At 37.2% G+C, this 25,424-nt stretch overlaps 1 protein-coding gene across 3 annotated transcripts in view; it reads right to left on the reverse strand.

The window, feature by feature from the left end:
- NPEPPS (aminopeptidase puromycin sensitive) overlaps positions 1-25,424 on the reverse strand; it is a 97,313-nt gene that overhangs the window by 34,282 nt on the left and 37,607 nt on the right. For all 3 annotated transcript variants that reach the window (XM_079906179.1, XM_079906181.1, XM_079906180.1), the window contains one exon: positions 7,042-7,119. In XM_079906179.1, coding sequence (XP_079762305.1) covers positions 7,042-7,119 — 78 coding nt within the window. The remainder of the gene's footprint in view (positions 1-7,041; positions 7,120-25,424) is intronic.

Here is a 25,424-nt window from a genome sequence, read left to right on the forward strand (position 1 = left end):
ATGCAGAGGTTAATCCACCTATAACTTATACAGGGCCCTCCATATCCACAGTTCCTCCACATCTCCTAATTCAACCATCCTTGGACTATGTGGTACAGTATTTACTACTGAAAAATATCTGAGTATAAGCGGACCCATGCAGCTCAAACCTGTGTTGTTCAAGCATCAACTATGCTCTCTTTCGCTAACAGAAAAAAATTATCACCATTATCTAGTAGTCGTCTACTAAATTCAGATGCATGACAAAACAATAATCCCATTCTACATTTTACAAATCCAGTCACAAAAAAAAAACCCCAAAATGTTGACTTTGTAATAGATCCCTTTAAAGTGCCTATTTATAAAAGAATCTAGAGCATGGGAATCTAACAAGTCAGATACAGTATGACTATAAAGTAATTAGCCACTTATATTAAAACTTTTATATCCTAATGTTTCAAACTGTCATTTTGGAATGCTGTAGAGCAATGACACTGACATTGTTCAAAATGTTCTTACTCTCTCTCTGACATATCCTTTTGGATGTTCTCAAAGTCATGTCTTCACCTTCCAAAACTGAACTTGCTTTTTGGAAAGGTCCAAGTCATGAAGAGTTCAAGTCTACAGAATATGTGAATGACAAATTGCAATCTATTTCTAGACAAAACACTAATTGTGTCTATGAAATAATTAAACTGATTTTCTTATGTGCCTCAAACTGGCTCTGAAAATAATTTCAAGTGAAAATTTCAGAACTTTGCAGCAAAGTCACCACTAAAGAAAGTGCCACATTCTTAAATTAATCGTGCTGGGAACATAAAACAAAACAACTCAGTTGAAGGTCCAATGAATAGACATTTGTGATAGTTTTTTTTTAAAACCAGACATTCTGTCTGAAGGGGTCAATAAATGCTTTTTTCTTTATATTTATTTATTTTATTTATTATTTATTTTGGCTGTGCCAGGTCTTAGTTGCGGCATGCAAACTCTCAGTTGCAGCATGCTTGTGGGATCTAGTTCCCCGGCCAGGAATCAAACCCAGACCCCCTGCATTGGGAGCACAGAGTCTTACCCACTGGACCACCAAGGAAGTCCCAATACTTTTTACTTTTAAAGAGAATGATAGATTACTGGGACAGGAAATAAGAATACAGTAAAAGAATCTGAAAGAATTCTAAATGATTGATACTGAAGAGTTTAGCTATAAATAATAAAAAATTTCTCTCTATTTTCATTAGGAATTCACTGATTTTTTTTAAATTTTTATTTATTTTCTTTATTTTTTTGGCTACATCAGGTCTTCGCTGTGGCGCTCGGGCTTCTCTCCAGTTGCTGCATGTGGGCTTCTCTCTAGTTGTGGTGCGCAGGCTCCAGAGCATGTGGGCTCTGTAGTTTGTGGCATACAGGCTCTCTCATTGAGATGCGCGGGCTCAGTAGTTGTGATGAGCGGGCCTAGTTGCCCCACGGCATGTGGGATCTTAGTTCCCTGACCAGGGATCGAACCTGCGAACCCTGCATTGGAAGGCAGATTCTTTACCACTGGACCACCGGGGAAGTCCCTCACTGATTTTTTTTTTTTAAAAAGCAGATGTGTTCACATTAATAAAGTTTACAAGGAATATCTATTAGATTACAAAAACCCCTTTAAAGATAACTATTTGATGGAACTTTATGTTACAATTCCATAAATGGAATTGGCCAGTCTGTTTTCCCTAAGTCAGCTGTTAAGATGTCTTTTATATAACTCATATTCCACAGTAAATCTACTTCTGACTTTTCTTATTTGGAATAAAAGTGGATTTAAAACTCAAAACTAAATAAGAAAGGCTGCTTACACTTTTAATTGGTTTTAAATCTCCAAGGTCATCATACTATATAGCAAGATACTGACAGTGACCACTTCCAAAAAGTGGCATACTAAACAAAATATAAATTATTGGGAATTCAAACAAAACACAAGTTTAAGTTTTTTTAATATATTAATATTTTAGTGTCACATTATACAATACTAATTACAAAGTATCTGCTATTGATATAGTAGAATTTTAGGGCAAGAACAGGAGGGAAAAGGACTTCACAATAAATTTCATTTATGAAATTTATACCATATTGACAAACCAATTGCCAGAAAGTCTGATTTTATACCTATTTTCACACATAATTGACACTGCTTCCTCAAATTAGATACCTTATTTGAATATCCAATGTATGCAATATTTATCTGCTTGGGGTACTAAGCCTCTTAAAATATACAATAAGCTCATTTATTAATTAAACAACTGAAAAATTGGGACCTCCTCCAAAAACCTTATTTGTTTATTAAAGCTTAGGCGAGTATAATAATTGTTGTAAAACCTGAGGTAATAAAATTACTAAAAATTAAATTATTAAAAATTTAATAAGCCTACCAAACACTATGAAATTTGAGACAGATTACTTTATATAAAGAGAAAATAAAGGTCTCTGCCTTTCTGTCACCATTTCTTATGATCCTGTTTTCCACTCTTCAAAATGTTAACATCTTCTAGTGTTTCTCCAAATGAACGTCACTCTACAGGATCCTTAACCACCGATTCTGAGGCTGTTAGGCCTTACAATGATCATGGTAAGTTAACCATTATTCTAGAATGGTGCTAATTTCAGAAAAGAAGATATTTTACTTAGCTATATAATATTCGGCATGACTGTTAAGTTTGAAGAGGCTAAACACAAAGGTTACTAATATCCTCCTGATATATGTTCAATATTTACTCCATTACCAGAAGAGAGACCACTTAAAATTTGAAAAAATAAGGACTTTATTCTTAAAGCAAAGAATGACTGGGTAACTTTGACCCAGAGAATCTTGGGAAAATGTGAAAGGCAGTGATTTTTGAACAGATATTTATAGATATTCAATAATTTAATATAGTCACATCTGCAAATAATTTTTTAATTCTAATATTCATATCAATTACTTATGTGTATTGTTATATTAGCTAAAAATCTCCAAAACTCTGTCAAATGATAGTATACTAATGGTCATAACCTTCACTGACTTGTTCCTGCTTTTATTAGAATTGACTTAATTTACCATGTCTACTGTAAACAGTCCTTATCAAGAATGATGCAGCTCTTATATACTGATAATAAATGAACTCATATATATAAGGGGAAAAGAAGGGTACAGAATATGTATGACATGCTAACTTCTGTGTTCTTAAGTGGTACATACATAAATGCTTATAAAAGCACGGAACAGTTTTGAAAGGATACATAGGAAACTGATCACTTCTGAGAAGTGGAGCTGAGAGAGGAAGACAGGACAGAATGACAAATTATCACTATATATCATTTGAATTTCAAACCATGCCCATGTACTATATTTTTTAATATTTAATTTAAAAAATAAAAAGAGCATAATGTGGTGGTTAGAAGTGCAAAGTTTTTAGTTAAACTGCTGGTGTTCAAATTCAGGCTCCGCCTGAGTTTATTTAACTTAAATAACTTGCCCAAGGTCAATAGCTAGTAAGTCATTTTTATTTCATTAATTTCTGCTCTTAAATCTTTATCTCTTCTACTTTCTTCAAGCTATCTATTCTTTTTGTCTAATTTTGATGTTGATGCTTACTTAGCTAATTAATTTTCAGTCTTCCTTCTTAGCTAAATATACTCTCTGAGAATGTTTTACCTGCATCCCACATGCTTTGTAAGTAGTAATTTCATTATTCAGTTCTAAATATTTTCTAATTTCCCTAACAAATATTCTTTGACTCATTAATTTTCAGAGGTATCATTTTTCCAAAGAAGGAATTTTTTTGTTTCTCTTTTGCAACTAACTTTTTTATCTTTTCACAGTGTGAACATAGAATATAGTCTGTAATGATACAGATTTTAAATTTTTTTTAAAGTTCATGTTACTTCTATCAAAATAATATTTCATAGTTTAAAACCTCATATAGTTCTACAGGCTTACATATGTAAGCTGCAGGCACCTGCCCAATGCCACTTACTCCCTACACTTGCCTCAGTAGCAACTCTGTGATTTCTAAATACCTTGCTTATTTAGCTATTTTTTCATTTTACAATTTTACACACTCTTTTCTTCTTACTATAAAAAGTGAAGCGGGGCTTCCCTGGTGGCGCAGTGGCTACAAATCCGCCTGCCAATGCAAGGGACACGGGTTCGAGCCCTGGTCCGGGAGGATCCCACATGCTGCAGAGCAACTAAGTCCGTGCACCACAACTACTGAGCCTGAACTCTAGAGCCCACGAGCCACAACTACTGAAGCCCACACATCTAGAGCCCATGCTCCGCAACAAGGGAAGCCACCGCAATGAGAAGCCCGCACACCGCAACGAAGAGTAGTCCTCGCAAAAAAAAAAAAAAAAAAGAGTAGCCCTTGCTCGCCGCCCCTAGAGAAAGCCTGCGTGCAGCAACGAAGACCCAACGCAGCCAAAAATAAAATAAATAATAAAAATAAATACATTAAAAAAAAACAGTAAAAAGTGAAGTGTAGCTAAACTACTTCTCCACTCCTACATCTTTTACAAAGAATTAAATTTTCTGTAACCTTCCAAATCTGAAAATATTTTATTCTCTTTAACTTCACAGTTGGGCTAAGCACAGAATTCTAGATTGAAAATCAGATTCACTCATAATTTTGAAGGAACGGCCATACTAGAGTCTAGTTTCCACTGTTCCTGATGGTAAAATCTACTGCTATTCTGATTCCTGAAATTTGAAGGCAATCTGTCAGTCTTCCTTCCTTCCTCCCAAGTCCCTCACCTCGGGTAGAAACTCTTTGAGAGTCTCACTTTACCCCTGAAAGTTCTAAAATTTCCTCTGATGTGAGACTTTTTACATTTGAGTCAGTCCCTCTCAGTAGTGTATTTTTTTCAAACCTAAGGCTCATGCCCCATCCGTTCAGAGAAATGTTCATGTTTTGTGTCTTTCATCATTTCCCCTTACCATCTTCTCTGTCCTCTCTTTCACTAGATGGACATCCAGTCCTGCTAGATTGGTCTTCCAATTTTCCTAATTGGAAGATGCCTCTATTTCATCTTCTGCAACTTATTTTGGTTTTTTTCTTCTAATGTATTATAATTTCCAAAAGTTTTCTTACTCTATTCCATACTGTCCTTATTTAATGAATGTAATATTAATAATACTTCTAAGGATATTAATCTGTTTGGGTTTTTTGAGGCTTTCTTTTCATTTGTCTTTGTTTCTTCCAAGTTCCTATATTTCTATTATACTTATTGTTTTGCTTTTTGCTTTATGTTTCATATTAGAAGTTTTATCAAATGTCTGGTAATTGTTGTGACTTTGCGCTTGGCCATGCTATTTGCTTTGGCCAATGAAATGTGAATGGACATCACCATCCACGCAGAAGCTTTAAATGTGTCTTTGTGGTTTGGCTCTGTCCCCATCTCTGAGCTTCTGCCTTCTGCCATGTAAGAGAAGAGCATGCTGCAGATAGTAGCTACTCACTACAGAGCCTAGAATGAGCAGACTTGTGAGCTTAGTGGTGCTCAGTAAAGTTGGCAATATGGCTGCAGATGATCAGCAGTCCTCAGGGCCATGTGTAAACAAGAAATATTTGTTGCAAGCCACTGACATTTGTGATCCCATCTGTGGGTTAAAAGGTACATACACACTTATGGAATATTTCTAGAAAGAAATAGAATATTTCTGGAAGGATTAGTAGACAATGGAAGTAGAAGGGGTCAGAGAGAGGGAATCTCAATTTTCAGGTTATATTCTTCAGTATCTTTTAATACATGTTCATGGCAAGCATTTGTTTTTATAATAATTTCACACAAAAATAATCTTAGTTAGAAAAAGACAAAATGAAAGGTCTTTAAGAGTATCAAAATAAAAGACAAAATTTCTCCAATTTAAAATTTTTCTTAAAATACTTTTATATTAAGGGAATATATTCTCAATATAGAAATTATGGAAACCAGAGAAAGGTATGAATAAGAAGAAAAATCGTCAATTATGTCAACAACCAGACATATAATTTCATTTGTACCATTTTAGAGATCTGATTCATCACCTTGTATATGTAATTTTGTATTCTGCTTTTCAATTTTACATTATAATAAGTACTTTAGAGTGTTAAGAATTCACAAACCTTACTTTTAATTGCTATATATATTCCACCATACATGTATGTCATAATTAGCTTAATTATTCCCTTAGTGTTGGACAAATGTATTAATTCTAATTTTTTACTACCTTAGGTAACGTCTCAATAGACATTTCTAGGCATAAAGTGTCTCCTGTATTTATGATTTTTCTTTAGGATATATTCCTATTACCAGAATTGCTGGGTCAAAGACATGAACATGTTTAGGCTCTTAATACATACTGCCAGTCCGCTTTCCAAATAAATTACATGGATTTACATTCTTACCAGTAATATGAGGCAGTCACATCATTGAGAATCGTTTTTTTACTTCAGCTTATATGACAGGCAAAAACTGACATATCAGTAGCTGTTGTTTTAATATTGCTCATTACTAGGAGGGCAAATATCTTTTCACATGTTTATTATTTATTTGCATTTTCTTGCATACAAATTATCTGTGGCTTTTCATTTGCTCACTACTCGAAGTCTTAGTGCTTTACCAATTGATTTTATATGATTTCTTCCATTATATTAAGCTCAGAACATCTAGTTTCTTTGTGCTTTTATATAGAACATATAGTAACATACCAACGAATCTTTTCATCCATGCCCTCACTAGCATAATAGCTCCCTAATCTCTGGTTGTATCTCAGAATCATCTGTGGGACATTCATCTCAGAGATTTGGATTCAATTAGTAGAAGATGGAGCTAGGTAGATATATTTTTTAAAAACCGAAAAGGTGAAAACAATGCATTATGTTCTATGTTTTTTAATTTTTTCTGGTGGCCCAAAAGTTGAAGTGCACCTGACTCTGTCTAAAGCTCTGTCTTAATACTTAATCTCCTTAAAACAATGAGTTAAAAAAAAAAAGGGCATATGATAAATTTTTCTGGAAGAAGATGTCACTATTCATAACAGGATTTTACAAAAGCCATTTCTCCTACCTGGTTGGAGAGTACTAGGAAAAGACAAGGTGACTTTTTCATCTTCATTCTGATAGTTAAATCCTGTAGCATGTATTTCTGGAATGGAAAAAAAAAATTACTTCACAAATCTGACTGGACTGATAAGATCAAATCCAGATGGCAGCAAGTAACATTTTCAAGAGCAAAATCTCTACTAAAACTAAATATTCTTAATTTAATAAATTAAGTTTCTATTAACAAGAGTATCATTTCAAAGTAACCTATTTTAGGCTATGTAACCTAAGTTAAATATGCTCCTTAGAAACAATTACACATCCTATATTAATTCACAAAACTTTTATGATATAAGGGAAATAGGGCTGCTATAAATATGAAAAGGTTTTCTACCAGATTCCCAGACACGCTTCATTCTCATCTTTGTGTGACTATGATACTGCTTTATACGTTGCAGTCTTACTCATGAACATTTGAAATACTGAGCAGATTGCTAAGATTTCAGTGTTAAAGATACATCAGTAAAAGTTCTGTCCCCCACCCAAACATAGGTAACAATTCCAACAAGATATAAATCATATTTCCAGTGAAATTCTTTGTTACATTTTACAGAAATAAGGAAGGTGAAAACAGGTGTGTGGATTAAATTTAGACTTTGATTTATTCCCTACCAGGAGTGAGAAGAGTCTGCTTATTTAACTGATACTTCAGAATGCTTAGTTGACACTTTAGGAAAAGAGCTAAGTAGATCAACTCCCAACCACATCATATCCCCATTCCGAAAGAAAAACTGCCCAAAGAGGCAGCCTTAATAAGCACTTGAAAAGATGTTCAACATCTTTAACCATCAGGGAAATGCAAATCAAAACCACAATGGGAAAAAAAAAAAAAACCCCACAATGAGATACCACTTAACACCTACTAGGATGACTATAACCAAAAAGATAGACAATAATAAGGTTTAAGGGAGGATGTAGAGAATTTGGAACCCTCATACATTGCTGATAGGAATGTAAAAATGTTTCCAAATGCTATGGGATGGACTTCCCTGGTGGCACAGTAGTTAAGAATCCACCTGTCAATGCAGGGGACACGGGGTTTGATCCCTGGTCCGGGAAGATCCCACGTGCCACGGAGCAACTAAGCCCGTGAGCCACAACTACGGAGCCCGCGGGCCTAGAGCCCGTGGTGCTCCACAACAAGAGAAGCCACAGCAAGGAGAAGTCCGCACACTGCAATGAAGAGTAGTCCCCACTCGCTGCAACTAGAGAAAGCCCAAGTGCAGCGACAAAGACCCTGTGCAGCCAAAAAAACAAACAAAAACAAATGCTATGGGAAACAGTCTGGCAGTTCCTCAAAAGATTAAATACAGAGTTACCATATAACCCAGAAATCCCACTCTTAGGTATATATCCAAGAGAAATGAATACATATGTCCATACAAAAATTTATACACAAATGAGATCTTAGTAGCCAAAAAGTAGGAACAACCCAAATGTCCAACAATTGATGGACAGAAAAAACGTGATATACAATGGAATATTATGCTACAACAAAAAGAAACGAAGCGCTGATATATGCTACAAAATGGATATGCCTTGAAAATATTATGCTGAGTGAAAGAAACCAGACACAAAAGGCCACATGTTTATATGAAATGTCCAGATTAGGCAAATCCATAGAGACAGAAAGTAGACTAGCTGTTGCCTAGGGCTGGAAGGTCATGCAGAAATGGGAAGTGACTGCTCATGGGTACTTTCTTTTTGCGATGATGAAAATGTTCTAAGGGACTACCCTGGTGGTCCAGTGGTTGAGAATCCACCTTCCAATGCAGGGACGCAGGTTCAATCCCTGGTCGGGAACTAAGATCCCACATGCCGCGGGGCAACTAAGCCCGCGCACTGAAACCGCTGAGCCAGTGCACCTCAACTAGAGAGCCTGCATGCCGCAAAATACAGAGTCCACGCACCACAACTACAGAGCACATGCACTCTGGAGCTTGCACACCACAGCTAGAGAGAAGCCCCCGTGCCACAACTAGAGAGAAGCTCGCATGCCGCAACGAAGAGCCCACATGCCGCAATTAAGACCCGACGCAGCCAAATAAATAAATAAATTTTTTTTTAAAAAAAGGGGAAGAAAATGCTCTAATTGATTCTGACGATGATTGCACAACTCTATGAATATATTAAAAACCACTGAATTGAACTGTATGGTGTGTGAATTATATCTCAATAAGCTATTATTAAAAGAGAGGTAGCCTTACCAGCCACAGGCTTAAGTTTGATATGGGTAACAGTGATTCAAATTTAGTAACATTCTATGAACCAGGCAAGATGCCCACAATTCACTTTTTTTTTCAAATGAGTCAGCCAAAGATTAAATTTCCAATGTTTCTTTTTTTTTTAAATATTTATTTATTTATTTAGGTTGCGCTGGGTCTTAGTTGCGGCATGCAGGATCTTTTAGTTAAGGCGTGCGGAATCTTAGTTGCCGCGTACGGAATTCTTAGTTGCGGCATGCAGATTCTTAGTTGTGGCATGTGGACTTCTTAGTTGCAGCATGCAAACTTTTAGTTGCAGCATGCAGACTCTTAGTTGTGGCATGCATGCGGGATCTAGTTCCCTGACCAGGGATCAAACCCGGGGCCCCTGCACTGAGAGCATGGAGTCTTACCCACTGGACCACAAGGGAAATCCCTCCAATGTTTCTAATACGATGGTTCAAACATGTCTTTATAAAGCCAAAATCTTTACAAAACCAATAAGAAACTATAATTTCAGTTTTTAAAAGAACTTTAATCAATTATTCCTCATTTTACAGATGAAGAAAATGAGGCATATAAAGTTAATGATTCACCTAAGGTCACAGAGTTGGACTAGAACTCAGTTCTCTTCCTATTCCTGTTGCCAGAATTCTTTCTGCTATCATAAGCTAGCTCCTAAATTTGAACAGAAACTCAAGACTTGGTATATATATACAATATTAATGAAATCTCTACTGAAACAATGACTTTTGCTGGCAAAAATCTGAGATTTGCTCTAACTTGATTCCCAAGAATAGAATCTTACTTTGCCTATAGGGAAGCTAAGAAGCACTTCAAGGCTTAAGAATGTACCTTTCTAACTAATATATGAAGTAGGATTATGATACCTCTGAGGTACTATGATCAAAGACCATCTCCATAAAAGTTTACTAAAGCTAACTTGTTTTTATAGATGCACAAAAAAGCTTCAAAATGGTAAGAAATGAAGCTAGAAAAACAAAAGAATAGCAGTTTTTAAATTGAAATAAGCAAGCACTGTCTATTGTTAGGTTACATTCTACAAAATATGCTTCCAAATGTACATATCAACTATACATGTGTACCAAAAAAGGAGTAAAATTCTCTTAGTAAAAAGGGAGTAGCCATATATTTGAATTCTTTAAATGTCTACTGTATTATGGGATACTCTTCCAATTACTTTATATTAGACAACATACTACTTGGCAAATGTACATTAGAGTTTGAAATAACCTCAGTCAGTTGTAGTTTTGTATATTTTGCATATGACACCACCATTTATCCAGTGGCTCAAGTCAAAAATACGAAATGATCCTAACTGCCTCCCTTCCATGTCTGTCTGTCTCTTATATCATACATCCAACAAGCAAATTCAACACCCTTAATCCCAGACTTTTCAGTGTCTCCACCACTACAGCCCAGTCCAGAGTACCATTATTTTCTCTCCTCGACCACTACAATAGCCTCTTAACATTGCTGACCAGGGGATTTTTGCAGAAACTGTGGCCGGCAATTTGTTACATAAGGGAATATTGAAACACCCAAGTTTGAGTAAATACCAACAACTTTTTTTGCACGTAATGTACTTATTTGAAACTTTGTACATGTCTTACTAAAGCATTCTAATATTTTGTTAGAGTGTGATATGCAGTACAGCAGGCACCTCTGTGCAGGGGAACAGAACATCTGTCACAAATATACCGTGTTTCACTACGCTTTCCCCTAAGAGCACACTACGCTTTCTGGCAGCATTTTTTTTTTAGTCCTGTGTATATTATTTCCTCTAGCATATATTCTTTTATTTTACCTGAGAGTCGACAAGGTGGATCTTTGTGAAACACCACAAGAAGGACCAGGTTCGGGACTACCACTACACTTACCAGAATGTCCAGTTACCCATTCTCTAGCTACTGCTAAGAAAAATTGCTTGTAAGTCATTTTATTCTATGCATTAAGGTTACAGTAAAATTTTAAATGCACTGAATAAACCTCAATTACTCAAATAGAAACTTACTTTCTTATACCATTTTCAAGTTTTCTGGAAGATACTGAAGTTTGCCAGATATTGATCAGACTGATCAACTCCTTTCATATATTTATTATACTCTAATACAGGGGTCCCCAACCCCCAGGCCACGGACCGGTAGTGGTCCGTGGCCTGTCAGGAACTGGGCCGCAGAGCAGTTAGGTGAGCGGCAGGAGAGCAAGCAAAGCTTCATCTGCCGCTCCCCATCGCTCGCATTACCACCTAAACCATCCCCCCGCCATCCGTGGAAAAACTGTCTTCCACAAAACTAGTCCCTGGTGCTAAAAAGGTTGGGGACAGCTGCTCTAGTATGTAAGTGGGCTTAGTTATCTGATGGCCAGTCCTGTCTTCCTTCCTGTAGATGTTATGGATCCATGCTATGGAGAGGCTATGGATGCGTCATGAATAGTTGTCACCATGGGGACCAGTCTCTGTCTTTCCATATAAGAAGAGTCACTTCTCCCTTCCGTAAGAATGTCATTTCTCCCCTCTGCAGATATTTAGATTTCTCCTTTAATTGGTTTGGTAGATCACGATTCTCTCTTATAGTCCCACAAACTCTGGTTTTATTTTCAACAATATTTCAGATGTGGACACACTGTTGTAATAACCGTCTTGGTAAATATGGTGCCACGAACCAAGATAACGTTGTAGGACCGATAATATTGTTTCTTATAGTTTCTTTCCTTCATCCATGTAAATCTCAAGGTTGCACATATATCCAGTTTCACTTTCACCAACCATCCTGACCAAAATTCTGTATTTTGTAAGTTTTCTGGGGTTACAGGTTTTGAATCTGAGTCATCCTCTCTACTTTATCACTGCCTCCACAAGTGACAGCTCTTGTCTGGTTATATAGATTGATTGAAATTTTGGTAGAGGGATTTCCTTGGTGGTCCACTGGGTAAGACTCTATGCTCCAAATCCAGGGGGCCCAGGTTCAATCCCTGGTTGGGGAACTAAATCCCACATGCATGCTGCAACCGAGAGTTTGCATGCCGCAACTAAGACCCGGCGCAGCCCGCATAAATAGATAGATAATAGATAAATAAATAAATAAATAGATAAATATTTTTAAAACTTATTAAACATTTTTGGTAGAAAATAAACCAAAAGAGGTTTAACTTTTGAAATTCTGTCTGTAGGAAGTGGAGTTCCTGAGTTATCATTAAAGTGAAGAAATGTCATTATTTGTTGGAACCTCCTTCTCGTCATAATCTTTGGAAAGATAGGTGTTTCAAGTAAGGTATCAGTCGACCAATGTTCCTTCCAGTGTGACTTTCTTATTTGTCCCATCAAAGTTATTAATCCAAGAAACTTCTTCATGTCACTATTGGTTACATCAGAACATTTTAAAGCCTCATCATACTTTTTATATGATTTTTCATTCTGCTGATGATACAAGTTTGTTTGAGACGTGACCAACTCAAAAAAGTCGTTACCAAAAATTATTTCACTAACATTTTGCGGGTTATTACATTCAATAGTTAAACCTGGGCTTTCCTGGTGGCGCAGTGGTTAAGAATCCGTATGCCAATGCAGGGGACACGAGTTCAAGCCCTGGTCTGGGAAGATCCCACATGCCGCAGAGCAACTAAGCCCGTGTGCCACAACTACTGAGCCTGCGCTCTAGAGCTCGTGTAACTACTGAGCCCACATGCCACAACTACTGAAGACTGCACGCCTATAGCCCATGCTCCGCAACAAGAGAAGCCACTGCAATGAGAAGCCCGCACACAGCAATGAACAGTAGCCCCTGCTCGCTGCAACCAGAGAAAGCCTGCACACAGCAACAAAGACCCAACGCAGCCCAAAATATAAATAAATAAGTAAATTTATTTATTTAAAAAAAAAGTTACACCTGACACACCTGTTAAGTCTTCTAATTTTTGTGAAATGTTGTCTTCAACCCACTCTTCTGCCGAAGAAAAGGATCATTCTCCAGCATCATGGGTTTCATTTTCACTTTCCATATCAGAATCAATCACTGAGGTGTTTTGTCTTTTTGTTGGTCTAATATTCACATTCGTCTGAATCAGAACTATGTTCTGAAGAACTATCATCTTCTGAAACACTAGTATATACGTTGCTCAGACAATCAGTGAAAGTATCTGGATAAAATTCACTGAAATATTCTTCACTCAAAATTTCACAATGCATCATTTTTGAAAACTTTATGGTAATAAACTTGCATTTATAATATACACAAGGTGGAACAAAAACCTAATGGAGCAAAATGTGAATGATAACGACAATCATAAGTTGTATAATGAACCCTTGATCAATTTTAAGCTCTAACAATGTCTCACGGTGATGTTAATTGTATCGGCTAACAAAAGACGTATTAATATGTCCCCGGTCAATAAATTGTTAACTGGTCTGTTTCCACTTTTGCTGCCTTATAATCTTGTCTTCACACAGCAGCTAGAGTAATCAGTGAGATCTAAGCCTCTAACAGAGTCCAAATATTCAGAATGAAAAGCTAAGTCTGCTTAAGATGGGCAATTATTTCTTGGAGAGGACCAAAAAAAGCACTCACCATAAAATTAAAAAATTGATAGATCAAATTTCGTTAATATCATACTGTACGGCACAGGGAACTATATTCAATATCCTGTGATAAACCATAATGGAAAAGAATATATATATGTAAAAAAAATTTTTTTAACTTGTAATTATCAAAAGACACTATTAAGAAAATGCACAGGCAAACCACAGACCAGGAGAAAATATTTTACTTTGTATATATGACAAAACACTTGTATCCAGAATACACATAAAAACTTCTACAACTCAGTAAAAAGACAGACAACCCCAGGGCTTCCCTGGTGGCGCAGTGGTTGAGAGTCCGCCTGCCAATGCAGGGGACACGGGTTCGTGCCCGGGTCCGGGAAGATCCCACATGCCGCGGAGCGGCTGGGCCCGTGAGCCATGGCCTTTGAGCCTGCATGTCTGGAGCCTGTGCTCCGCAATGGGAGAGGCCAAACACGGGCAGAATCTTCCACATTGGTCTTACCAATACAATGTCTTTCTAGATATGCTTCCTCTGGCAAGGGAAACAAAAGCAAAAATAAACAAATGGGATTACATCAAACTAAAAGGCTTCTGCACAGCAAAGGAAACCATCAATAAAACAAAAAGACAACCTACCAAATGGGAGAAGATATTTGCAAATGATGTATTTGAAAAGGGGTTAATCTCCAAAATATATAAACAACACATACAACCAACAACAAAAAAAACCCTGATTTTAAAATGGACAGAGGAGCTAAATAGACATTTTTTCCAAAGAAGACATATAAATGGCCAACAGGCACATGAAAAGATGTTTAACATCACTAATTTTTAGGGAAATGCAAAGCAAAACCACAATGAGCTATCCCCTCATGCCTGTTAGACTGGCTATTATCAAAAAGACAAGAAATAACAAGTGTTGGCAAGGATCTGGGGAAAAGGGAACTCTCATAAACTGTTGGTGGGAACGTGAACTGGTGTAGCCACTATGGAAGACAGTATGGAGATTCCTCAAAAATTTAAGAATAGAATTACCGGGACTTCCCCCTGGTGGCGCAGTGGTTTAAGAATCCGTCTGCCAATGCAGGGGACACGGGTTTGAGCCCCGGTCTGGGAAGATCCCACCTGCCGCAGAGCAACTGAGCCTGTGTGCCACAACTACTGAGCCCGAGTGCCACAACTACTGAGCTCTGCAACAAGAGAAGCCACTGCAATGAGAAGCCCACGCACCGCAACACAGAGTAGCCCCCACTCACCACAACTAGAGAAAGCCCGTGTGCAGCAGTGAAGACCCAACACAGCCATAAATAAATGAATGAATGAATGAATGAATGAATGGATAGAATTACCATACGATCCAGCTATCCCACTTCTGGGTATTTATCCAAAGAATAAGAAAACACTAATTCAAAAAGATATATGCACCTCTATGTTCATCACAACCTCATTTACAATAGCCAAGATATGGAAACAACCTAAGCACCCATCAACAGATAAATGGATAAAGATGTGGGATATATACACAATGGAATATTACTCGGCCATAAAAAGATGAACTCTTGCCATCTGCCACAACACGGATGAACCTTGAGGTTATTATGCTAAGTAAAATAAGTCAGATAGAGAAAGACAAATACCGTATGATATTACTGATATGTGGAATATAAAACAAAATTAATTTTAAAAAAGCAAAATAAATGAACAAACTAAATCAAACAAAAACAAACATGCAGATACAGAGAACACAGTAGTGGTTACTGGGGGTGGAGGGTGCCCAGGAGAGGGCAAAATGGGTAAAGGAGATCAACTGTATAGTGATGAACAGAAATGAAATTTTTGGTGGTGAGCACACTGTATGGTATACAGAAGTAGAAATATAATGTTGTACACATGAAACATAACAAAATGTCATTGAAGATATGGAGCAATGACTAGAACTCATATTTTGCTGCTAGTGCCTCACTGTTGTTCCTCAAAGACTGTAAGCATTCTCCAACCTCAGAGTTTCTGCAACTTCATGGAAAATTCTTTATCCAGTTACCTACACATTTTGTGTCATTCAGGTCTCTGCTCAAATCACTTCTTTAGAAATCTGTTCTATCACCTTAAACAACAATCTTCACTCTATATCCTCTTATGTGATTTCTGAGTACTTATCACTACTTTACACCACATATTTGTTACTGTCTTTCTTTCCAGATTGAATATATGTATCTGGAATGTTGATTCTTGGTTTTGTCCACAATTCTACCTCCAATGCTAGAATGGTTTCTGGACCATAGTAGGTTTAGTAAATATTAGCAGCACAAATAGACCACTTTAAAAAGCAACAGACTAAGTGATTATATCATAGAGATCATCAATACCATCCATACAAAATACATTAATAAAAAAACCCTGGGACTTCCCTGGTGGTGCAGGGAATAAGTTGGCGCAGGTGGATAAGACTCCACGCTCCCAATGCTGGGGGCCTGGGTTTGATCCCTGGTCAGGGAACTAGATCCCAACATGCATGTCACAAGTAAGGAGACTGCCTGCCACAACTAAGAGCCAGTGCAACCAAATAAATAAATAAATATTAAAAAAAAAAACCTTTACTAATGTTATATGAATGGGGATTTATGGCTAGAGAGAAATTTTCTAATTAGAACATAATACAGTGATTCAAAAAGGGATCTATCTCAAATACCTTAGAAGATAATATTTGCTCTGGAACAATTAGATTGTTCAAAGTGTGGAAAGCCATTAATACTAAAATACATATGAAAAGTCTGAATAAATATACTTCATTGAAGTAGAGAAGAAAAGGTAATATTTCTAAATTAATGTTCATATTAATTTAATACTAATGTATCAATAACAGTTTATATTAACATATTTATAATTTAAAATGTATACATGTAAACTGAGCATTATAAGTAGACACTTTCCTACATCATGTATAAACAATAAAATTAAACTTAACCTTGATTAAAAAGCTTTTTAAAAAATATTTTAAATGGGAGAGTAGGAATCTTATAATCAGGCATATATGGTTATTCAACTCTCTGAGCCTTCATTGTCATACTTGTAAAATTAAAATCATTACCTACTCCTTAGTTATTTGAAGATTATATAATATACTCTATGCAAAGTGCTTAGCATAGTGTCTGGTTATGACAAATTACTTATCATGGAGTGCTACACTTCAGAAAAAAATTAAATGTAATTGGCATTTTCAAATCTATGGATATAAACATACCTATTTGGGAATAAGCATGCATGTGTTAAGTATGTATTTTAGTAATCAAATAAACAGAAGCAAAATTTGAATATAACCATAGCATGTATAAAACTGTAACAAGAAAAATCTTATACTCAAAACTACTAACAATATTCACTTTGACTATAAAAGGTTACTCATGACAATATATACCTACAAAGTTCATAACAAGATAGACCTATAAATTGGATTTTAAATGTCACTTTTTAAAAACCAATTAGGATATAATTTTGACTTAAGTAAAAAAAATTTCAGAACACAGGATGCTATCATTTATGAGCACACACACATTACATATGTATATATAGAAATATAGACACACATATCCATATATTCTTAGATATCTGTAGATATACAGACACACACACATGAACGTATATACACATATATGTCTGTAAATGCATAGAACAATCTGAGGAAGGATACATACAAACCTGACAACTTTGTCTCCAGGCAGGAGAGCTGGAAGGCTGGAGAGGCCTTACTTAGCAGGCTTACTTAGTACTGCATATCTTTTGAACTTGGCATCATGTGTACATATTAACTATGAAAAAAAAATTAATTGTTTAAAAAAATCTTTTCAAAGATATTCCTTTTGAGATCCTGGTCAAATTTTTATAGGAAGCCCATTTATCAAAAAAATCTAATGAATATGTGTTCTCATTCTGGGTTTTCCAAGTGTGGCTTATTGACAAGGAGGCACTCTTGCCTAGGTCTTTAGGACTTTGGCCAACCATAATTCAAAAACCATATTCATCTTTAGAAAACACAAAAGGTGAAGTGGCTCATCTTCTTTGTACAATCAGCCAGTGCAAAACTCTCTAACTATAACCAAAAGAAGGCAGACACTCTTAATCACTGTACCACTTAGTCTCTGACAAAATCTGAGAACCTCTCTCACATGAGTTCTTCTAGAACAAAGAGTTTGTTCAATATTTGTGCAGGTATCCTATCTGGTCCAATACCTTTCCTTTAAATTACCCTGCTTACTTCCACAAAGAATACCAGGATCCTCAGGTCCCTTCGTGAATCTGCTTTACTTCATTGTAATTTCCCCCCTCTCAGCTGGCCTTTCCCACTTTGTCACTTACTATGTTAATTCTGGTTCTCTCTTCTGCCATAATAGGCCTCAAGAGGGATACAATGCCTTTTATTTAGTAAACACCTACACCGCTATAAGGGAACCTACTGTTGCCCTTAAAGCCAATTTGTGTTATCAATGAATAACACAATGAGTAATTATGAGGTAACTCCTGCTCTCCTTATTAAAAAAAATCTAGGTCAGGGACTTCCCTGGTGGTGCAGTGGTTAAGAATCCGCCTGCCAACGCAGGGGACACGGGTTCGAGCCCTGGTCTGGTAAGATCCCAAATGCCACGGAGCAACTAAGCCTGTGTGCCACAACTACTGAGCCTGTGTTCTAGAGCCCACGTGCTGCCCGCGCACCTAGAGCCCGTGCTCTGCAACAAGAGAAGCTACCACAATGAGAAGCCCACACACCGCAACGAAGTGTAGCCCCTACTCGACGCAACTAGAGAAAGCCCGAGTGTAGCAACGAAGACCCAACACAGCCAAAAATAAATAAAAACAAACAAAAACAAGGTAACTTGTAAAAAAAACAAAAGAGGCACCGTTAAGAAAGTGAAGATGCAGAAGATATTTGTAACACACAAGGGGCAGAGAACTTATATCCAGAACATAAAAAGAATTCCTTTAAATTCTAAGAAAAAGACACAGAACCCAGTAGAAAAATGGACAAAAAACTTTTAACAGATACATCACAATAGAGGAAATAAATATGTCCAATATACATATAAAAGGTAACCAACCTCATTAAAATCAGGAAATAAAAATTAAAACCTCCATCAGATACCCACCAAGTTAGCTAACAGCAAGAAGTCTGAAAATATCAAGTGTTAATGAGGACAAGAAAAGATGGTACCCACTCCTGGAAGTAGTGTAACTGCTATAACCTAAAGATATGCATACCCTATAACCTAGCAAGACCACTCCTAGGCATATATTTTATGGAAAAGTGTGCTTATGTGCACCAGCCTGAACATTAAGTACATAGCAGCACTGTGCACAGTAGCCCCAAACTGAAACAATCCAGATGTTCATCAATGTCCACCAGTGGGAGAATGGATAAATACATTCAGTATATTCCTATAATGGAATACAGGGCACTGCAGCTACACAAAATGACATGGATAAATCTTTAAAACGTAATACTGAGTGAAAGCAACCACACAGTATTTACTGTGATTCCATTTATATAAAATACAAAAAAAAAGGGTAAATTAAGCTATATTGCTCAGGGATGCACACTTACATCGTCACACTATAAAGCAAATTAAGAAAATTATTGAGGACTTCCCTGGTGGCGCAGCAGATAAGACTCTGCACTCCCAATGCAGGGGGTGCAGGCTTGATCCCTGGTCAGGGAACTAGATCCCACATGCATGCCGCAACTAAGGAGCCCTGTGCCACAACTAAGGAGCCCCCTGCCGCAACTAAGGAGCCCACGTGCTGCAAGTAAGACCTGGAACAACCAAATAAATAAAAAATATTTTTAAAAAGAAAAAGAAAATTCCTACCTCAAAAGTCAAAGTAAGGTAGTCTCTTTGGGGAGGGAGAGGATGTGATCAGAAGGGGGCATATGAGGGCTTCCCTGGTGGCGCAGTGGTTGAGAGTCCACCTGCCGATGCGGGGGACACGGGTTCGTGCCCCGGTCCGGGAGGATCCCGCGTGCCGCGGAGCGGCTGGGCCTGTGAGCCATGGCCACAGAGCCTACGCGTCCGGAGCCTGTGCTCCGCAGCGAGAGAGGCCACGGTGGTGGGAGGCCCGCGTACCGCAAAAAAAAAAAAAAAAAGAAGGGGGTATGTGAGAGGTTCTTAGGGTTATAGTGCTAAGCTGTAAAACTGTTACATGCATTTTTCTGAGGTAATGATAATTTTCACAGTAAAAAGTTTATAATTTTTAAGGAGGGGGGTCATACTAAAAACAGATGGATACCATCTACCTTAACGCCAAAACATTTCTTATAGTGTTTTAAACACAACTAAACCAATTCAGTAAAACAGATTTAAAAGACGAATATAATTTACTCCATAGATGCTGAAAACAGAATAAAAGTTCAGTAGCCACTCTTGATAGAAACTCTTAATAAAATTGGTATAGATAAAAGTTCAATGCTTGCAAGTGATAAGACTATATGTCAGGAAAATCTAAAAGAGTCAACTGAGAAATTTTAGAAATAAAAAGAAAATTTAGTAAGGTAGCATGATACAAAATTAATATAGAGGGATCAAGAACCTCGTATATCTCATAACTAGGAGATATAATGGAAGATAAGACCCCATTCATAATAGCAACAAAAAGTATAAAACACCTAGGAATATATTTAATAAGAAATATGTAAAATCTTTACGAAGAAAATTTTAACACTACTTAAAGACACAGAAGACAAACAATGTAAAGGTAAATAATATTCTTAGTTGGGGATATATCTTAAATATTGTTAATTCTCTTAAGTTACATATCATATGATCCCAATAAAAATACCAGCAGGATTTTTTTCATTTTATAATTATGCAATCTGACTCCAATGTCCATATGCAAAAATAAATAAGAGGAACTAAATGAATTCAGAAAAATAAAGTGTAACGAGAGGGCTTGCTCTACCAGACATTAGAACATATTACAAAGTTACAGTAACTATAATAAGTATGGAACTAAACTCGAATACAGAGCATATTCAAAGAGTAAGAAGAAGAATCAAATACATATATAATTTAGTATATGATAAAGGTGGCAACTGGATGTGGGGAAAAAGATGGATTATTCCATAAATGGTGTTGAAGCAAAAATCTAAGTTGCATTCATACCTTATACCTATTAGGAAAATTCCAGATGGAACAAAGATTTAAATAACAGGAACTACTAAAATAGTGATTTAAAAAAATAATCTCTGGCTGGCAAAAGCCTTTCTAAATATGTCTTAAGCACATGAAAAGATGCTCAACACCACTAATTATTAGAGAAATGCAAATCAAAACAACAATGAGATTATCACCTCATACCTATGTCAGAATGGCTATCACCAAAAGGTCTACAAATAATATATGTTGGCAAGGATGTGGAGAAAAGGGAGCTCTTGTACACTGTTGGTGGGAATGTAAATTGGTGCAGCCACTATGGGGAACAGTATGGAGGTTCCTCAAAAAACTAAAAATGGAACTACCATATGAGCCAGCAATTCCACTCCTGGGTATGAATACAGAAAAAACAATAACACTCATTCAAAAAGATACGTGCACCCCAATGTTCACAGTAGCACTATTTACAACAGCCAAGACACGGAAGCAGCCCAAGTGCCCACCAAGAGACAAACAAATAAAGATGTGCTACAGGGACTTCCCTGGCGATCCACTGGTTAAGACTCCATGCTTCCACTGCAGGGGACATGGGTGGGTTTGATACACACACACACACACACACACACAAAATGGAAAATTAGCCATAAAAAGGAATGAAATTCTGCCATTTGCAGCAATGTGGATGGACCTAGAGAATATTATGCTTAGTGAAATATGACAGGCAGAGAAAGACAAATACTGTATGATAATCACTTATATATGGAATCTAAAAAATAATACAAATGAACGTATATGCAAAACAGAAACAGACTCACAGATATAGAAAACTAGTGATTACCAAAGGGGAGACAGAGGTAGGAGGGGCAAGACAGGGGTATGAGACTAACAGATACAAACTACTATGTATAAAATAGATCAGCAACAAGGATATATTGTATAGCACAGGGAATTATAACCATTATCTTGTAATAACTTTTAATGGAGTATAATCTGAAAAATACTGAATCAGTATACTGTACATCTGAAGCTAACATAAAATTACAAATCAACTCTACTTCAATTAACATTTTTAAAATGTTTTAATAACTAAATGTCTTAAGATCTAGAAGTTATAAAAGAAACAAATACATTCATACAAAACACCTTGGCATTATAAAAATAACCATAAGCAAAAATCAAAAGACATATAACAAATCAGGGAAAAAATACTACAACCCATATTATGGAAAAAGTTAAATCAGTAAAAAAGGGCAGTACCCAAGTAAAATGGACAATGACTTGAACAGATTACAGAAAAGTGAAATACAAATGGCTTTTTAAATATATGAAAGATTTAAATTTTACACTATAAAGAAATGCAAAGTAAAGGCAGTGCAAAATAATCATTTTTTACCATCAGATTAACAAAGATCAAAAAATTTGAGATATAGATATGCTGCTGAGCAGGGTGTCTGACTAACAAGCTGGTAGGTGTTGATACAATTTCTATAAAGTGCAATTTGACAATATCAATCAAAATCACAAATACAAATACCTTCTGACCCAGCAATTCCACTTCAGGAATTTATCCTAGATAAATGATGTGAGATATGTACAATACTAGTCATTGCAGCATAGATTCTTAATGATTTATGATAAATTCATTCCATTTAATTATAAAAAGGGGACTTCCCTGGCAGCACAGTGGTTAAGAATCTGCCTGCCAGTGCAGGAGACACAGGTTCGATCCCTGGTCCGAGAAGATCCCACATGCTGCGGAGCAGCTAAGCCCGTGCGCCACAGCTACTGAGCCTGCTCTCTAGAGCCCGTGAGCCACAACTACTGAGCCCACGTGCCACAACTACTGAAGCCTGCATGCCTAGAGCCCGTGCTCTGCAATGAGAAGCCACCGCAGTGAGAAGCCTGTGCATCGCAACGAAGAGTAGCCCCTGCTCGCCGCAACTAGAGAAAGCCTGTGCGCAGCAATGAAGACGCAACACAGCCAAAAATAAATACATAAATAAATAAATATATAAAAATTTTAAAAAATCATAAAAAGGAGGAAGCTCTTTTTTTTTTAATATGCTACTTTTTTTTTGGCTGCGTTCCATGTTCATTGCTGCGCACAGGCTTTCTCTAGTTGCGGCGAGCAGGGGCTACTCTTCGTTGCGATGCACAGGCTTCTCATTGCTGTGGCTTCTCTTGTTGCGGGGCACGGGCTCCAGGCACGGAGGCTTCAGTAGTTGCACCATGCAGGCTCAGTAGTTGCGGCACGCAGGCCCCTAGAGCGCGTGGACTTCAGTAGTTGTGATGTGTGAGTTCAGCAGTTGCGGTGCGTGAGCTCAGTAGTTGCGGTGCATGGGCTTCAGTAGTTGTAGCTCGCAGACTCTAGAGCACAGGCTCAGTAGCTGTGGCATACGGGCTTAGTTGTTCTGCCACATGTGGGATCTTCCTGGACCAGGGATCGAACCCGTGTCCCCTGCATTGGCAGGCAGATTCTTAACGACTGTGCCACCAGGGAAGCCCCGGAAGCTCTTTATGTACTGATTTATAACAAGCTCCAAGATAAGCAAAGTACAGAACAGTTTTTCAGAAGATGCTACATTTATATCAAGAAGGAAGTTTACAATTAACTAAAGTTGTTATTTCACCACTAAAATTTAGCAGAAGCAATCAGATTTTTTAAATTAATTTTTATTGGAAGAAGCAATAAGTTTTAAGTTTAGAACAACACCTCTTCTTCCTCACTTCATTTAACATTTTAATGTTAGCCCTCTATATACACATATACACACTCTTTCTCCCTCTCGCTGCATCAAAAAAGCCTTCTTATATTAATATTTGAGCATGATTGGGACTTCCCTGGTGGTGCAGTGGTTAAGAATCCATCTGCCAATGCAGGGGACATGGCTTCGAGCCCTGGTCTGGGAAGATCTCACATGCCACGGAGAAACTAAGCCCATGTGCCACAACTACTGAGCCTGCGCCCTAGAGCCCATGAACCACAACTACTGAGCTCACGTGCCACAACTACTGAAGCCGACGTACCTAGAGTCCGTGCTCCGCAACAGGAGAAGCCACCACAATGAGAAGCTCCCACACCACAATGAAGAGTAGCCCCCGCTCGCCATAACTAGAGAAAGCCTGCATGCAGCAACAAAGACCCAATGCAGCCAAAAATAAATTTATTTTAAAAATATTTGAGGGCTTCCCTGGTGGCGCAGTGGTTGAGAATCTGCCTGCTAATACAGGGGACACAGGTTCGAGCCCTGGTCTGGGAAGATCCCACATGCCGCACAGCAACTGGGCCCGTGAGCCACAACTACTGAGCCTGTACGTCTGGAGCTTGTGCTCCGCAACAAGAGAGGCTGCAATAGTGAGAGGCCCGCGCACCGCGATGAAGAGTGGCCCCCGCTTGCCGCAACTAGAGAAAGCCCTCACACAGAAACAAAGACCCAGCACAGCCAAAAATAGATTCATTAATAAAAAAATAAAATAAAATATTTGAGCATAATAATCTTGGATTGAAAGGTAATCATTAGTTGAGCCATGATACACTTTTCTCCCTCTTTATGTTTAAACATGGTGAAATTTAATCACAGAAAAGGAAGTACAAAGAGAGAACTACAAGGTGGTACACTCAGGAGGCCACATTTTTTAAAAGATTGAAATAGAAAAAACATACAGAAAGTCAGCCAAAGTTGTCATTGCTTATGTCATATAAACAGGCCTCTAATGGATTCTGCTCTCATATTATATTGAGATTCAAATGTAAAATCTTCTAAAAATCCCAACATTAGAAGCTCCAATTCAACTGTACTTTAAAAGTTCCTTTATATATTGTCTATTTGGAACTCAGAATGTCATTTCCTCCAAGCCACTGCTGTATGTAAGTCACAGGAAACCTAGCCCACATAATTCTATATAGCCCACATACGCCTGTATAGTTCAGTACTAGATTAAACATGTGATGAGGTTTTATTTTGTTTTTTTGGCAACCTACCTACCATATTGTTTCTGTGGTTTTAGAAACCATTCTGGTGTATTGCACAGTTACAGATCAAGCAGTAACTATATTCACAGTTCCATATTTTGAAATGGATTTATATAATATAGTAATGATCCTACCCCATTAGGCTATCTAAAAATTCTAAAGAGAATTAGCCATATACCAAATACAAATCAGGCCCAAGAGAACAAAGAAATCCCTTCTAGAGTATACCTATTTTAACTAAATGACTGTTGTATATTTAGTTAAAATGACTTATCATTAGTACACACAAAGTACACACATAGAGTAACACACATAGAGTAACACAAAGACATAGATTGTAGACCTGGCTCTGCCGCTGATTATGTGGTCTTACAGTATTACTTAACCTGTTTGGATCTCAGTTTCTTCACCTATAAAACAATTAGAAACTTTATTTCAAGTAACGGTGTAGTATATAATTTAAACAAATTC

Source organism: Stenella coeruleoalba, assembly GCF_951394435.1.
Source record: "Stenella coeruleoalba genome assembly, chromosome: 19".
NCBI lineage: Eukaryota > Metazoa > Chordata > Mammalia > Artiodactyla > Delphinidae > Stenella > Stenella coeruleoalba.